At 37.0% G+C, this 17,858-nt stretch overlaps 2 protein-coding genes and 1 long non-coding RNA gene across 5 annotated transcripts; 1 reads left to right on the plus strand and 2 right to left on the minus strand.

Moving 5' to 3' along the window:
• Positions 1-1,265: 1,265 nt before the first annotated feature.
• Positions 1,266-3,855, minus strand: LOC113306762 (flavonoid 3',5'-hydroxylase 1-like). 2 transcript variants are annotated; one of them, XM_026555676.1, is made up of 2 exons: positions 2,935-3,855; positions 1,266-2,839 (listed from the first exon to the last, which is right to left on the minus strand). In XM_026555676.1, exons 1-2 carry the CDS (start codon positions 3,501-3,503, stop codon positions 2,803-2,805), a joined length of 606 nt encoding a protein of 201 aa, XP_026411461.1. In that variant the 5' UTR covers positions 3,504-3,855; the 3' UTR covers positions 1,266-2,802. The 2 variants fall into 2 exon arrangements, with proteins under 2 accessions (XP_026411461.1, XP_026411462.1); XM_026555677.1 differs by having other exon boundaries at positions 2,935-3,852.
• A 361-nt stretch (positions 3,856-4,216) lies between these two features.
• LOC113306601 lies at positions 4,217-5,240 on the plus strand. Of its 2 annotated transcripts, XR_003338726.1 has the most exons (3): positions 4,217-4,383; positions 4,661-4,736; positions 4,842-5,240. It is a non-coding gene; the product is annotated as an uncharacterized LOC113306601 (long non-coding RNA). The 2 variants fall into 2 exon arrangements; XR_003338725.1 differs by having other exon boundaries at positions 4,661-5,240.
• A 519-nt stretch (positions 5,241-5,759) lies between these two features.
• LOC113305480 (7-ethoxycoumarin O-deethylase-like) lies at positions 5,760-7,745 on the minus strand. Its single transcript, XM_026554511.1, has 2 exons — positions 6,663-7,745; positions 5,760-6,568 (listed from the first exon to the last, which is right to left on the minus strand). The coding sequence occupies exons 1-2, from the start codon at positions 7,629-7,631 to the stop codon at positions 5,930-5,932; spliced, it is 1,608 nt and encodes a 535-aa protein (XP_026410296.1). The 5' UTR covers positions 7,632-7,745; the 3' UTR covers positions 5,760-5,929.
• Positions 7,746-17,858: the final 10,113 nt, after the last annotated feature.

Genomic DNA, 17,858 nt, shown 5'->3' on the forward strand with positions numbered 1-17,858 from the left:
GCATTTTATTCGCCAAAATGAAACAGTGATTAGGTTCCTTCCAAACTGAAAGGGCCTGATTAATTGTGGCTACCTGTAAACGCTTCCTATTACCTGATTTCTCTTCAGCGGAGCTTCTCGGTTTGAACAGGGTCAAGGTGCAAACGGGGAGTAGAAATGAGATGCAACCAGCTTGCCAGATTGGCTGGATTCGCTATGACTCTGTCTAGGCAGGCCTTCAAAGTCCTAGAAAAGACAAGCCTGCACTTATGGGTTTAAAAAACAAAAAACAAAAAACTCATCTGACTGACCGGACAACATGAGACCTAGACCATCAAGATGAGCCGACGAAATAATTTGGCAAAATCGGGCCGACACATGACAGCTTGGACAGGGTGCACAAAGGCTGCTGTGAAAGTCATGCTACATGGCAGGCATCTTGGTCTGATGATTAGTGGTCACCAAAAGGGTAGTTGAATAATGTTTCATACTATAGGCCGAAAATTACTATGCAAGTCATGGCATGCTTCGAACAGGAAAAAAGAGTTGCTTTCTTAGATCGTTCACGAAAGTAAAAGGAAGAGGAAAAAAGGAAAATGATGCTTAAACTATCACGAAGAAAGATAAAAAAAGAAGAAGGCGAAATCTAGTGCTTTTGATGATAACCCTCAGATATAGGTGAAGCTTTCCGGTGCGTTTTGAAGATACTCATGAAGACACACTTCTACAGAGTAATTCACAGCAGTGTTAATGAAACTCGATAGTGGTCGGGCAACACGTTAGTGCTAATGGTTTCGACAAGGTAATGAACTTTGATAGATTGTTAATTTGATATTTCCGCGTTTAATGAGCATCAAAAGAAAAGAAAACAAGGAAATCCGAAAGTACGCTTCAAAATTAAGCATTTGTTTTTTTTATTTTGAATCAGATTGGACACATGACTTAGACCTAATTCCTGCGAAAGGATATGACACAAATTTGTTTAAGTTTGCAATTTCAGACTCGAACCAACTGACATTAGCCCAGTTTGCCAAGGGTTGGACTCCCAACCTGTAGGTTGTGGGTTTAATTCCCACTGCTGATCGCATCAAAAAAAAAAAAAAAACTGCAAGAGATATCCTGTGATTTCTTTGTTATTGAATAAATACCCTTTGGTAAGGCTAGTTATGACTTCTATTATAGCTCTTATACTTTTTTTTTGATCATAAAACCAAATTCATTACTAAAGAAAGAAAGTTACACAGAGTTATCCATCTCAAGGATTGAGAGAATGCATCTTGGTGGAATCTCAGCCCACACTTGGTTACAATTATATTCTTTTTGGCATTTTTGGCTAGTCCATCAGTCGTTTCATTAGTCCTTGGAAAGAAAACACATTTGATACTACTAATAGATTCTATTGTCCTACTAATATCCGAAAGAAGATTATGGTCCTGCCAGCTAGAGTTAATAAAATTTGAAGTCACTCCTTGAATGACAGTCTTACAATCTCCTTCAATGACAACATTTTTCCAGCTCCTACTCTTTATCCACTCCACTTCAGTGACGGTCTTACAATTTCCTTCGATTATAGCTCCTCTACAATTCTCAGTAACCTGTTCGAATTAGGAAAGAGTATATATATAGCATCCCCAATCCCCAAGGTATGACAAGGTATAACAGGAGAGAGTGATAATTTAGTGTTTTAATCTTGAAATGGTTATTAGCAAGAAGAGAAAAAACAAAAACTTATCTTGAAATGGTTATTAGCAAGAAGATAAAAAGCAAAAACTTATCTTAATTGTTCTATAATTTTTTTCATCCTCATTGCAAATTAGAGCACTCATTAGTTAGTAAAATAGTCAACAATTTGGCACCAAGCCTCCTTGGCCTTAGTGGTTCATAGTTTAGTTACCCACCATAGGTTCATGGGTTCAAGGCTTGGTAAAGATGGATATGAAAGAGAGGAAAAAAGGTATTCTAAAATACCTTGTTTTTGTGTTACTGTCTCTTTTTTATGGCTTTGATAAATTCTAATTCTTCAGGCATATGAGCCAGTTTTATGACAGATAGTAGATACCTGCTTTTTGAGCTTACCTTACCACCCTCTTCACCAAAACGGTATACCTCGTCATCTGTTGCTTTAGAATTGGGACTGGACCAAAGATGTCATATGGATTAATCTTATTTACTATTTGTTCATACGAAGCAGAGTCTATTATTGACTTACAAGTAGGATATACAGAACATTCTAAACATAGAGGCTTGGATCAGATAATCTTGGAAATGGGATTGCATGTAGAGGTGTGTTTTTCTTCAAAACGATACCAAATTTGTCTGAGAGATCAATCTCCTCACCTTCTGGAATTCTCCATTCAAATAAATGCAGAAGAGAAGCTAGTGCATAAGGTACCATCCTCTCTGCTAAAGGAATACCCACACATCTCCTCCTGCCAGAACCAAATGGAATATATCGGAAATCGTTTCCAATAAAATCAGCTTTGTTGGTGGTGCCCTGCAAGAACCTCTCTGGTTGGAATTCTAATGGGTTATCCCAATATTTGGGGTCTCTTTGAATTGCCCATGCATTGACAAAAACTTGAGCACCTTTAGGGATCACATAGCCTCTTACGTTGCAAGACGAACTTGGGCACCTAGAAGCCAAGAGCGGTCCAACGGGGTTTAAACGAAGTGTTTCTTTTAGAATTGCACCTAAATATGGTAATCTGGATATATGTGATTTTTCTACGTTTTTGTTTCTCCCGACAACATTGTTCAACTCTTCTTTGGCATTTTTCATAATTTTTGGATGTTTCAATAGCTCGGCCATCACCCATTCTACTGTCACCCCGGATGTATCTGTACCGACGACCACCAAATCCTGTCAAAAAGATCGCTAACTTCAGTTTAGCCAATAAAATGGAAACAAAACATGCACATGAAAATTAGTAAAGATTGGTATGCATGCATATATACCGTAAACAAAGCCTTGAGGTTGGTAATGGTAAAAGGAGTTCTGGATTCTCCTTGGTCCTGAAGTTGTAGAAAGATTTGTAAAATATCTTTAAATTCATTCTTGCCATCCTGATCTCCATAATATTCGTCCTTTGTTCAATTATAGAGCAGAAGAATGAATCTAACCACGAAACAAGCTCTTTCATTCGTCGTTCTATTCCTTGTAAATCGAGCCTTGCTAGAATAGGAAAAAAATCAGAAATATTGGTTTTCCCTACGTATTCCACAACTTCTTCAGCTACACGTCCAAACTCCAAGCCAATTCTAATCTTGTCTTCATCATTAAATGTGCCACCCCACAGCATGTTCATTATCACATTAAGCATAGTCGGATGCATTTCTTGTCTTATGTATACCAGAGTGTTAACCTTTGCATACAAACTTCTCAAGGTTCTTCGGATTTCCTGCTGGCGAAGAGTCGACAAGGAGTTTAGGGTGTCTTTACTTAGGAATTCTCGAACGCAAAATGAACGCACTTTTCGCCATTGAAGACCATTAGCAAATGATATGTCGGAACCACCATGGCTCATGATCGCTCCTGCTACCGTAAGATAACGGTTGGCAAAGGTTGAGTCAAATTCTTTAAGCACAACTTCAGCGAATTCTGGTGAGCTCAAAACGACAACAAGACTGCTACCTAATTTGACCTTAATTATGGTCCATATTTGTTGGTTAATTTGGAGAAGTACCCGTGCAATTCTGGATGAACGAATGGGAGGTTTCCAACAATACGTAACCCTTGAGGACCCGGTGGTAGCTTAGAAATTACCTTATTATGAGACCATATGTACCACCAGATTATGACGACAGAAAATGAAAGAAGTGCTGGAATGAGTACATCCTTATGACTCTTGGGTTCCCACCACCATGCATTCATCTCTAGATGATCAACAACACAGTTTTCTTGAATGAGAAAAAGATAAACCCCTGAAATGTATATACATACACCTGCAGACCTGCCTAGTTAACCCAGAAAGAAAGTATCTATACCCTGTAGGCATTATTTATCGTCAAGTACTAGATAGTGCACGTATATATATATATATAGGGAAACTTAAAAAAGTGCCCACGTGGGGAAAGCGTTTTAAGAAAATAACCACGTTTCTTTCAATATTAATTAAATGCCCATACCGTTTATAATTCCGTCAGGGTCCACTGTATGGTCAATTGTCATTGAAGAAGTCAAAGAAAAAGTGGCGTTATTACCTGACTAGCCTTCCCATTCCGTAATAAACTCCAAAAACAAAAAAAATCGGTTTAGTACTCGTTTAGTTTTAACGGCGGACTCCAACGCAAACTGTTTCTCTCTTCTACTACATATACGTAGGCAAATGAATTAGATAGATGAATTAATTGAAGGAGTGATCAGGCAAATGAATCGATTGAAGAGAAATTGGAGGAATAAAATAGGTAAGAAAACAGGTCTACTGTGGGTTAAACTTGTGGATCATCTGAGGAGATGAATAAGTTATTAAGATCCTTTAGTAGATTATGAAAGATGGGTTCGTATCTAATTCGGATTTGGAGTGGAGATTACTTCAGATTTGATTAGAGTTTCATTCCATGAAAACAGCCACCAAGGGATGTTGTTGTTGTCGATTGTGTGATGAATGGAGATGATTGATTCTGATTTTAGAGTTTGTGTCTGTTTAGAATTGATGGATAGTTGTTGGATTTGTATTTTCAGGTATAAAAGAGGCTATACATTGAGGCGCAAACACCAACAGTTGACACCTCTTCATCACCAGAAACACGCCGGGAAGGTGTTCGACAAAATTCTCAAACCAACTCTCTTTGCCTGGTTGCACGTTATTCATTTCTTAACTGCGGCAATAACTCTTAATAGTGTGATTGTTCTTTTCTCATAGATTAGGGATGAAGGAGAAGTGTCCCAATGCTTTGTCGATGCTTGGGAGCTTAGAGCTTCAAAATGATGATTGGGTCGAGGCAAATGACAGATTCCAGGCTGCCAAAAAAGCAAGTGATGAAAATGATTCTTTTAATTCTAGCATAGCTGCCGTGAAAATTGATCTGAACCTATGTGTACCAGCAACTTGGTGAGTGAGTGGGCTTGGTCAATTGAATTTCTTCGTGAAACACCAAAACTATGGTTTGTATTATTGATTTTTCATTTTTCAAGTGATTGTTAGTTATCTATGTTGACAGTGGGATTTCATGTTAATATTTGTTTCCTAACTAGAATAATTTGTTAGGGTTGTATTAGAAAAATTGGGCAAGAAGATGAACAGTAGCAGTGATTTGAGTTTTGATTTGGCTCAACAGTGACTGACTATCTCACTCGGTGCACGATTCAAGGATTTAATTGTCTTTTGCTAGGGCAGAATAACTGCCACGTGGACCCTAACGGCCGTTAGTCTTTTTTTTTTAAAAGCGGGACGGAAAAAAGTGAATTCATGGGCATTAAATAATGATGGAAAAAACGTGGGCATTTTTTTACATGCATTTCCCCATATGGGCATTTTATTAAATTCCCCGTATATATGTATAGATGTAGAATATACCTCGTACACGCAATATCTAGTACTTGCATTTAGTATTAGAAAGAGACTTTAAAGAGATGAGGTTTGAACAAGAAAATCTCAGTTTGATTGGCGGATAAAAGATTGTGCTTGAATATACACCACAGTTTGAACATGTGTTCGAGGAATACACACACATCTTTGTCAGCTGAAACAAAAGATTGATTATTGACGACACTTTTCATCTGTTAGACAAAATTATACGACTCAGATAACTTTTGGATAATGGATGTACCATAAGTATCATTGACAAGTAGATCAAGCAGAATTTTCCTATTAGGCCGCCTTGTATTAACGTGCATCACATATTAGTTCAGTGAAGATTAAGAAATGAACAAAAAAAGAAAGCAAGCAAATTTGAAAGTACACTTCAAAATTAAGCATTTGAACTAGTCTACATATACATGACAGTGCAGCTAGCAATCTGTATAAATATAGAGGCTTGGATCAGCTAATCTTGGCAATGGGATTGCATTTAGGGGTGTGCTTTTCTTCACAACAATACCAAATTTGTCTGAAAGATCAATCTCAACACCTTCTGGCATTTTCCATTCAAATGAATGCAGCAGAGAAGCTAATGCATAAGGTACCATCCTTTCTACTAAAGGAACACCTGCACATCTCCTCCTGCCCGAACCAAATGGAATATACCGGAAATCAGTCCCAATAGAATCAACTTTGTCGGTGCTCTGCAAGAACCTCTCTGGCTGGAATTCTAATGGATTATCCCAGTATTTAGGGTCTCTTTGAATTGCCCATGCATTAACAAAAACTTGAGCTCCTTTAGGGATAGCATAGCCTCCCACATTACAGGTTGAACTTGGGCACCTAGAAACCAAGAGCGGTACCGGGGGATGTAAACGAAGTGTTTCTTTTAGGATTGCACCCAAGTAAGGTAATTTGAATACGTGAGATTCTTCTACATTGGTGTTTCTCCCTACAACAGTGTCTAACTCATCTTGAGCTCTTTTCATAATTTTGGGATGTTTAATCAACTCGGTCATCGCCCATTCTACTGTCACCCCGGATGTATCTGTCCCCCCGACCACCAAATTCTGTCAAAAACTTGATCTGTTAATCACAATTACTGTAACCATAAAATTAAAGGACAAGAAGGAGAACCAAAGGCAGATATGCACATATACGTACCATAAACAAAGCCTTGAGGTTGGTTGTGGTAAAAGGAGTTTTGGATTCTCCTTGGTCTTGAAGTTTTTGAAAGACTTGTAAGAAATCCTTGAATTCGTTCTTCTTACTATTTTCATCTCCATTTAGTTTTAACTCATGATCCATTTTCACCCTTTTATCAATAAGTGACTCGAAGAATGTATCTAACCATGAAATCAGCTCTTTCATTTGTCGTTCTATTCCTTGTAAATCAAACTTTGCAAGAACAGGAAAAAAATCAGAAATATTGGTCCTCCCTAAATTATTGATCATTTCTTCAGCTAGACGGCCGAATTCCGCGCCAATTCTATTCCTATCTTCATCATCAAGTGTGCCACCCCACAACATGTTCATAATCACATTAAGCATAGTGAGATACATTTCTTGCCTTATGTCGACTGCAGAGTCTACTCTCGCGTAAATACTTCTTAATGTTCTTCGAAATTCCTGTTTCCGAAGAGTTGAGAACGAGTCGAGGTTGTTTTTACTCAGAATCTCTCGAGCACATAATGCACGTACATTTCGCAAGTGTGGACCATATTCTGCAAATACAATGTCGGCACCACCATAGCTGAATGACATTGCCGCTACTGTAGGAGCCCGGTTTGCAAATGTCGAGTCGAATTCTTTAAGGACAGCTTCAGCTAATTCCGGTGAACCCAAAACAATGACAAGTTTGCTGCCTAATTTGAGCTTAAATATGGGTCCATGTTTGTTGGTTAATTTGGCAAAGTATCTATGTAACTCCGGATCAATGAACGGGATGTTTCCTACTATGGGTAAACCAAGAGGACCCGGTGGCAACCTAGAATTACGATCAACTGGTTTCTTGTAAACCCACAAGTACCACGAAGTTGCAATTCCAATTAAGATGATGGAAATTGTAAAAAATGCGCGAGTGAGTTCATCATTGTGATTCTGGGCTTCCCATAACCATGACCACGCCTCCATTTCTAAAACAACAGCTTTTTTTGAATGGAGAAGAGAAAACCCCTGAGAACTGTATGTCTACCTGCTTAGCTAACTAGAAAAGGAAATATCTATACCCGTCCAGCAATCAATAATTATCCTCCAGCAGGTACTAGATAATGAACAATTAAAACCAACCCCACGATGTTTTACAACAACTTCTACCACAAAATTTTCTTACAAAAAGAGACGTTGGGTGATATGGGGAGGTCGAAAAAAACAAAATTCTAGTTTTGAGTGATGTTAATGAAACTGTTGATATACATCACATTTTTTTCTCTTGCCGACCTCGTAGTTAGCCAAGAAAGAAAATAAATATCTATACCTGTATGCAAATTTTAATGGATCGTGCCGTGCTCAAAGATCATAGACAGCTTGAATCGTGCTCAAAGATTATAATGGGTTGCAAAAATTTTGCTATGGGACGTGGACAAAAGTTTTGCTATGGGGCTGCAAACATCTTGTTAGGAGATGCAATTAAGCAAAAATGGTTTTGGGAGTCAAATTCAAATATTTAAAAAAATTAGGCTCAGGAGCCAATTGGGGGCTTGCACGCCCATGCTTCAAGCTAGCCTCGCCCCTGACCGGTGTTGTATCGGTTGGTGCTTGGTGTTTGTTAGTGACACAGGATTCTTGATTTATCTGGTTTTTTTTTAATACTAGTACGTAACACCTTGATAGGTGGTTGCCTAAGAACCATACTCTTTCTAGGAACTGCTTCTATAACAATAGGCATAAAGGCATGATTAATTTCACAAATCTCACTGCACTGATTGACTGACCGTAATAAACTCTTTCTCGTTAGACTAAATTAGAGGTCTGATTTGAACGACAAGGATACTGTATATCAATTGAAAGGGATATAGTACAACTTGGTAGCGCGTTTGTTTTGGGTACAAAATGCCACGGGTTCAAATCCTGTCATCCCTACATATTACTTTTCCTGCGGACAATAATTGAGATCGATCCTAATTGTATATATTTTATGATTCCTTCTATTAATCCCTTGAATATTGGAGGGGTTTTTCATTTAATTTATATTCCGATCAAAAACTTTCTTTCTTAAAGAATTTTATCCTTTACCTCTCAATGAAAAATTTGAAGAAAAAAAAACATTCTCGTGATTTGTATCCAAGAATCAATTCAAAATTTGAAAGATTAGGGGATTGCCGAGCATAACTTTTTTTTAGTCGGATCAAAACTTCCAACTTAGTATTGAGACCTTTATTTGATTATTACTTTTTCTTTATGGAGCGAAAAAGTCATGCACCTGAATGTTTAGGTCCTTAAGAAGTTTCCAACCCAATTCACTATATATCGGACCATTATTTGATCGCTAATTAATTAAAAGAGTTTTTCTATCTTGCGCGCATTCGCATGGTAGAAGTAGAACTATCATGCAGGGGTCCTTAAATGTATACCACAATTGTTATTCAATATATTTTATTATTAAAGCACCCAGAAGTTTGTATTTTTTTTTGTATTCAACGGTTGCATATCAGAAAAAAAACTAATTATTTAATCCCGCAGGCTAGTTCTCCAATACCGGTATCTTCACTTTCCTTTTATAAAATTTAAAATGAATTATTATAAAAACTTTCCAAAAAATCACGAATCATACCAAGTTGAATGAAATTCTATTACTCATAATAAGTGTATATATATATTATTCATTTATAGGATTTAAATTTTCTGGTCACAATAGGCATGATTAATTTTCAAATCACGGCCTAATATCTCAATCAATAATCTTCAGCATAGTAAATTGATTCGATATCCAGTCTTCACCACCCAATCGATTCATTATCTTGTCTTCTTAAGATATCCAAAGAAATTTTTAAATCCTGTTCAGAGTTGCAATTATGGTCGTGGATTTTATTTTACTAGTGATCATATCGTGATTTCGTTAATTTTAATTATCGTTGTAATTGTGATTACTTGAATAGGATATGAAAGGCTTTTGTATTTGGGGATTCTGGATAAGAACAAAATACTTATAAACCAAATAGGGGTTTGAGAGCACAAGTATTAGAAACCCTAAATTTGTTTGTGGTGGTGGTAATATTTGGTTCTTATGAAAGTTCTTTCACTTGCGGATGATGTTTGAGGAGAAAAGAGATTCACATTAGCTAAAACCTATAACAGAAGGACTGAATACAAAATATGTATAGAGTTTATGGTTGCTATAAAAAGCAAAATATATATTGAACACAAGATTTTGATCAAAACATCATCGTGATACATTTGGTCGATCACTGGTCGTTTCTCGCTTCTACGATTATATGGATCTGGGGTTCTGTCACGAACACAGTCTCGATCCTGTTTGTTTCCTATAGGCACTGTGGGTGCATAATGAACCTCATCTTATTCACTCACCGAGTGATTATTGCGTCTTTCAGCTTCATATCTCTTGCGATATTGAGGATTGATAGTAGAAACGACCTTTCGCGTAGTTTATTTCATTATTGCCATAATCTCGACTCGGAAAAAGACGATTTATTTTCTCGCTTTCCCTTAGTCGGCGCCAATGTTTGGACAGTAAAAGAATTGATGTTGTTGTTATTGATCGAACTGCAACTTTTTTCTCCACACGAACAGAGATGAGGAGGGTACCTGCAAAAAAACCTCAGATGCTTAAATTAGTTAGAGATTTTCACAGGGCATGGTGTAGAGAGGATCATGTACCTTTTAGGTTTGTATTTATATGTTTCAAATTAGTGTTTAAACCTAATTTTGAGATAAACATATTTATGCTTAGGTGCTCTGTAAGCCACCCGGAATATTTCAGAATATCCCATGTCCGACTTGGCCAAAAAACTCTCTAGATAAATCCAGAACATTCCTCTGGGTTATGTAATTACCCAAGCACAGGGCTGAGCAGAAAAACCGTAACCGCGGATTTCATCCGTATCCGTCCGCAAAATTGCGGGTGAAAACCAATCCGCAAGAGTTATGGACCGGACACGGGTGCATTCTTAAATCCGCACGCGGTGCGGTTACGGTTGCGGTTGGGATTTGATAACCGCGGATTACCCGCACCGTAGGACAATTAGGGAATTTAGTAAAGTATTTAGGATAATATGGGAAGTTTGCGGACAGAATAGACCTCATCGTCTTTCTAATTTCTTCTTTTTCTTCTTCTTCATTCTTCTTCATTCTTCTTCTTCTTCTCATTTCTTTCCTTCTATTTTTCTTCTTCTTTTTCTCTGTGTCGAATTCAATCAGAGGATTGAGTTAAGTGGAAGAGTGATTCATAAACTACTTGATAACGTGATGAATTGAAGAAGTAGGTGTCGTCTCTAGGTGTTAATCTGAGTTCTGGAAGAAGATAATCGGTAAGATGAATTAGAGTTTCATAATCGGTTTTGGATTTTGATTGAGATGAATTTAATTTGATTAAGGATTTGACGGGTTTGCTTTCGTTTAGGGTAGAGACGATTGCATGCAGTTTAAATATTGGTATCTTTAAGAAATTGAAGTCCACAGAGAAATTGGGTTTTCTGAATTTAGAGTTCGAGTAGAATTAATGTTGTTTGTGAGTTTCTGGTAGTTTTTGAAGGAAGTGGTGTTTATTAATTTAGTGATATGAAGATGTTTTGAAGATGAATTGAAGAATCAAAGAGTTAAGGTTTCCGTTCTTCCCTAAACTAAGAACTAGGGTTTCATAAGAAGTTCAAGAAGAATTCGAAGATGGAATTGATGTCATAGAATGATGGTTAGGGATGGGTTTAGCCTGAATTAGAGTTTGAAGTTGAAGAATAGCTTGAAATTGTAGTTGAGGATTGATTCTGTTTTAATGATTATTCAAATGCTTACCATCATCATCACCAATCATATTCTCAGATAGACAATACTCCTCCTATCCAACCACCATGAGTTTCCTCAGAAGCTGCAGCAGCAGTGGCTAGCCAAATTGCTTATGCTCCCTATCCTGTTCATTTTAGGGTATGTGGTTTTGTAACCGTTACTAGTTTTCTTTGCAGATGAATGTTAAGATCATTTATTGCCTGTATTTAATCAAACTACGCATATTTCTGAAATTGGATTGTTCTGTTGTGGTTTAATCAGTCTTAGGCTTGCTGATACCTCTTGATACATAGCATTTTCCCCCTTCCAGTCGGCATCTAGTTACGGATTTCGCATGCCTAGTGACTTATGCTGCTTAGATGACTGATAGGGAAACTTTTGGAGGATTCACTTGCCTAGTGACTTATGCTGCTTAGATGCTTAGATGATTTTGTGATTAAATCCGCGGTTAATCCGCAACCGGCCCGCAAAATCCGTTGATCCGCAGAGAACAAATCCGCGGATGATTGGGCCGGTCACGGTTCAATTTTCCAAATCCGCAACTTTGACGGTTTGGTTGCGGGTGACCCCTAATCCGCATCCGTCCGTCCGTTGCTCACCCCTACCCAAGCAAATGGGTACAAGAGATTAAACCTAAGAAATAAGTGAAATGGGCTTAAGCCCACAAGGTGGGGTAATGGCCAAATTCAAGCAGTGGGGCAAAAACATCCTTAAGCATAAATGACTGGGGTAAAGACATCCAGGATCGGTTCGGCTTGACTTGACTCTGAGTGGAAATATCCTTCAATACGAAGTAGCGAGGTGGAAATATCCAAGGTTGGATGAATAGTGGTCCGGCAGCCAGAAAAGTCGTCGGAGTTGGCTGACGAAAAAAGTCGTTGAAGTTGGTCGTTGCTGACGCCATGCTGATGCAGAGAACGGTATATTATGACGGTGTTATAACAGAAACGGAATATGTTGACGGCGTTAGGAATATGCGGACGGCGCTATAATAACAGCGGAATATGATGACGGCGTTGGGAATATGCTGACATTATTATAACCGCAACAGAATATGCTGACAACGTTATAACATTAACGAAATATACTTGCTTTAACGGAATATGCCGATGTCATTTAATATTTAACGGAATATGCCGATGTTTGTTTAATATTTAACTGACTGTTCACTGAGGTGCCAGTGATGACGTGGCACCTTCTTGCCTTGACTTGGTTTGTCCGTTGCACTTTCCTCACCGTTTCTGGATTTCTGCACATGGGTTTCATGTATAGCGTTATTAAGGCACAATCAGCCCATACTTGGTGCAAAATATTAGGATACAAACACTTATCAAAAATAATATTCCCATAAACTCGAAAGCTTTCCCGGGATTGCCACTTGGAGTCCAGCATTTTATGCGAAAAACATTACATAAATGTTTATCAAAAAATTCTAGATTGACTAAGTTCACTGTGCATCAAAACAATACTTGCTCTTTGTGTGACCAAGATAAAGAATGTCCTCAACATTTTTGTTTCATGAATGCGCTGTTGCTAAAAATGTATGAAATAAGGTGAGTAGTTCTTTGTTGAGACACCTTCTGAATAATAAAATAAGGTGAATAATTCTTTGTTGAGACACCTCCTGAATAATAATCTACATTATTTCAGTTTATACGAGACTACATCTTTTTGCATATGGGACAAATGGAAAGCCAGATGTGCAAAAGTTTTTGATTATACAATATACACCATACATTTTGAACACGGGGTCGAGAAATCCACCCCCATCTTTCTCAGCTGAACAATAATTTAAAGATATTTTTATGTTATTAGACAAAATTCAGTAGTTTTGGACGAACCGTCAAATTGAACTACCTAAAAACCGTATAGAGACATGAAGATTGGGCCTCGCCGCACCAGGAATAACAAGAGTCCCATTTTAGGTTTTAATTTTTCTATACATGGTTTTGAGGTGGTCCATTTGTACAGTTCACCAAGAATTTTTGGACAAAATTATACCACTTTGAAGTTTGAACATGAAGTATCGCGTTGTTGTTTTTTTTTTTTTTTTTTAAATAAGTATACCAGTCGTATATCAAACAGGTTTTCCTGCTATGCCACCTCGTATTCAACGTCAGGCTAACCTTGGTATGACCATTATTGGGACTCTACAAAAGGATTTTTTTAATTAAAATAAGTAGTGGACGCGGCCCAACCCAACAAGGTGACGAAGAAAAAGGTGCATTTTAGTGATGTCTAGAATAATGCACAAGTACAACAGTGGCTTCCCAACCAAGGTAATGAAAATTCGATAGTGGTTGGTTGGTACAACAGTTGTTTTGATGACACAAGATACGTACATGTCCCTAGTGTGGACCATATTCAAGAAATACCATGTTGGCAGACGCGACACCAGTACCATAGCTGACTGACATCGCCACCATTGTAGGATCACGGTTGACAAACGCTGAGTCGAATTCTTTAAGGACAGCTTCAGTTAATTCTGGTGAACCCAAAACACTGACAAATTTACCTAATTTGAGCTTAATCATGGGTCCATGTTTATTGATTAATTTGGCAAAGTAACTTTGTAACTCTGGATCAATGAATGAGATATTTCCTTCTATAGCCGTCTGTAGGTAAACCCAAAGGACCTGGTGGAAACCTAAAATTCCGATCAACTAGTTTCTTACAAACCTATAAGTACCTTAAGATGATGAAAAATATAAAAAATGCATGGGTGAGTTCATCGATAGACCATAACTATGACCTACCTCATATGACCATACCTTTAAATTAGAAGTGGGACCAACTTTTGTTAGTCCTACGGCATTAAGGACAACATTCATTTGGCCATCCCAATGGAGAAGGCGAAGCGATAGAATGTTCCCAATGCTTGCACAAAGTTCTCATATTTAGACTAGAATGTTAGGTATACTGAGACATGAAGATGAATGTATTAACTAACAGTACACTAGACGATTACTGTACAAGAGAACATGATTGTATTTTTTATATTACAACTAGAACTGGATACTTGCGCTTCAAAATTAAGCATCTGGGCACTAGTTACATGTATGTCGTGTGTGAAGATCGAGTCAAGGATATAAGTAACCTCTACATAGATGTGCAGCCTCAAATATTTCTTTTCAATCATTAACCTCCTTCATTACAATTGAGTTGTCTTAAACAGGGAAGAAAAAAGAGGAAACCCTAAACCTAACAACTGGCGGATCATCAACCTACACTTGGTTAGATCATTACCGCTCAAACAAAACAGAAATAAAAGCAATAAAAATCAAACTAAACCCTACTGAGTTTACTAGTACACTCAACGGTTGGATAAAGGCTACTCTTATATGACAATACCCCCATCTTCAGATTGGCTTTGTCCTCAAAGCTGAAACTTTGGAATGTGTGATTCAACATTGGTAACGTCCTCCCACGTTGCGTCAGCTGGTGTAGTGTGAGACCATTGAATAAGAACTTGAGTTATGTCACGGCCTTGGCGAGTGAGTTTCCTGAAATCCAGTGCTGCAACAGGAGATAAGATTATTTCTCCTTCTTCATCCACCAATGGTAGTGTAGGTGTAAAGCCCGTCCCAAATTTCAAGGGCATTTTTGTCATTTAGTATAAGGGTAGTTTTGTCATTTCATGAAATAAGGGTAGTATAGTCTTTTCCTGAAATGATAATGCAGTAACATGTGGTTTTATCCTCTTTGATTTTTTGTTGTAGTTGTACGGATATGGATTTTTTCTAATGGGCCTAATAAGTATTAGTCATTTTTATTCAAAGGAAATCTTGTTAGTTCATGTGTTTAGTCAATCTATATTAAATTGTGGAAATGACTCTTTCCGAATTATATGACATAACTAATTATCATTTTCTTAAAATTTTAATATTATTTCATTATGCCTTAGTCTTTAGGTTAATAGTAATGTATTGAGCACTTGTCAGTTTTGCCTTGGGTAGAGTTAGAGAACATTAGCCTTATTAATTTGTGATGACTAAAGATATATGTTAACATGCTTCGTAGAATGATTGGGAGCCGGTGGACCTGGTTACGGGAGTTAGCTTAATTAATTGATCATGTTGCCACTTCTTATTTCTGTGTTGTTTGTTAGATTAGGACTTCTTAGTGGAAGGGAAATAACTGACTAGGAACGTGTCCATGGACATACATTTTTTATTATTTTTGTTTTGGCTTTTCATCTTACTACATGTCTTAATATAATTGGTTAGCACTGGTCACCTTGTTGCGTGTCCAATTGCTATTGGAGCTTAATTAGATCGGTGGTCTAGCACATTTACTTCGGATCGAGTTACAAACAGAGTAGACATAACAGCGTGCGGATTGTTTGGCTAGGGTTGACAAAATTTTCGTATAAAGCCACTGCTTTTGGTAAACATCGTTCTTTTCCCATCCTGTAGTCAGATAAAATATCATAGAAAAAAATAGAAAACTTTGCCTCATGAAGAACTTGCGGCGGTGCTCTGCATAGGAACACTTTGCCATATACATCTTAGATACATCGTGAGAAGAGAAAAACGTTAGTGGTGGATTTGCGAGCTGGGGTCTCTTTGTATCGGCGATTTGGATCTGTTTTTATTTAGGATTATTTGCTAGCGTTTGAGGTAGGCGCAACACAATCAAAAACCTTTTTTATTTAAGTTTCTTTTAATTAATTTTATTTTGTGAGTTTTGATTCATATATGAATGATAATCGATGTTGTGAGTATGATTATGTATGTTGGGCTGCGGTCCATAGATTGTGATTCTTAAAAACAACTATGATGGGATACGAGATATCCTTGGGAACGGTTTTGTTCCCTAAACCCACGTGGGGCTCCCTAGGGCGAGCGGATTTGATGTGATTGATTTGATTGTTCTTATGGATGTGGTGTTTCCATGTATTTGTGATGCTATTAACCATGCTAGTTGTTTTAAAAAGAATTGAAAATGTTTGATAAAATGTTTTGTTGCTTCTTTTCCTACTGGGTGTCACAACTCACGTCGTTTAATGACAAAAAATTCCATTTAATGGCACCACAAGGAGTTAATGGCGGAAAAGCGTAGAGATCGGTTTTGGTGCTATTATTAGTAGTTTGCATAGGATTTATGATTGGGATTGTAATAAAATATCATCAACTCTTTTAGATGATTTATTATTAGTTATTTAATTGGTTATTAAAGCTTTAAATATTATTGGATTAATGTATAACCAAGAAAACAATGCTTTGCTTAGACTACTCTATTTGATTGAATAATGGAAATTTCTGGATCATGTCAGTTTGACTGTCTATCATAATTATTATATAATACTTTTTTGTCTCATTTTTTTTTTGTTACATGTAAAATCTCTCAATATGTACATATAAAAATTTCATTTTTCGGAGTTCCAGAAGTATTTTAAATCAATTGTTTTCACTGTACAAGGATCAGACGTTTTCTGTCAGATTCAATTTTACTGAAGTTGTCTATTTTTTTAAATATTCTATGTCATGATTTAGCCTTTAGTATACTGAAAACTTAAAGATGGTTCTTTTATCTTTTCATAATGATCGACCAAAGAAAATTTGAAGTTGTGAGTGAATTGATATGATTTTTCTAAAACGAATCGTCACTGTTGTACGTTTCTGCAGTACTGGTCAACTACTCGTTTGACTATGGTCAAAAGGTATTTAAGATAAACTAAAAATCCTAGAAATTTTATTACTGGATAGGAGATAAGTTTGGATTCAGAATATATAATATAATAATTTATGGAATCGTATTGGACTCAGTAAAATTATTTGAGTGACCTGGCGTCAGTTTCTGTTTTATGAATCTTTCTTAAAAACGTATTTTGGATTTAATCTGGAACTTTTAACGGTGAAATTAATTTTTCTGATAAAGTATATTTCTTTAGGGTTCATGTAAATTAAAAATCACGTCAATTTAACGGTTAGATGTTCCGAAAAGAATTTTTATGTATCGCTGCAAGAATTTCTGAATTAAACATAATTAAAGATTAAACAAAGATTTAGTCGTTTGGACTTGGGCCAAGCATGGAAGTCAGGGCCTGATATTTAAGGTAGCATTTTGGATTTTTGGTTTTGGATTTGGGTTGAAATCCAGGCCCGAAATTTGGGTTGTTACAGTTTGGTATCAGAGCTAGTCTGATCCTTTGGGCAGGCTAGTTTCTGAATAAGTCGGTACGTCTATATGCTTGAATGTGAAATTATTCGTGTATCTGTTGATTGTTGTTGTTTGAATGCGTAATAGGTTACACTTCTTTTGCATAGATAATTCTCTCGGTGTTACTTATAATTTAATGTCCTTCAATCAGGACATGTCTCGTCGTACGAATGGTTTAGCCGTCCCACATGATGAGGGTTTCGGTGAGGTTGTTCGTGCTTTGAATGCTGTTCTCAAGCG

This window comes from Papaver somniferum, chromosome 8 (assembly GCF_003573695.1).
Source record: "Papaver somniferum cultivar HN1 chromosome 8, ASM357369v1, whole genome shotgun sequence".
In the NCBI taxonomy this organism is placed as follows: domain Eukaryota; kingdom Viridiplantae; phylum Streptophyta; class Magnoliopsida; order Ranunculales; family Papaveraceae; genus Papaver; species Papaver somniferum.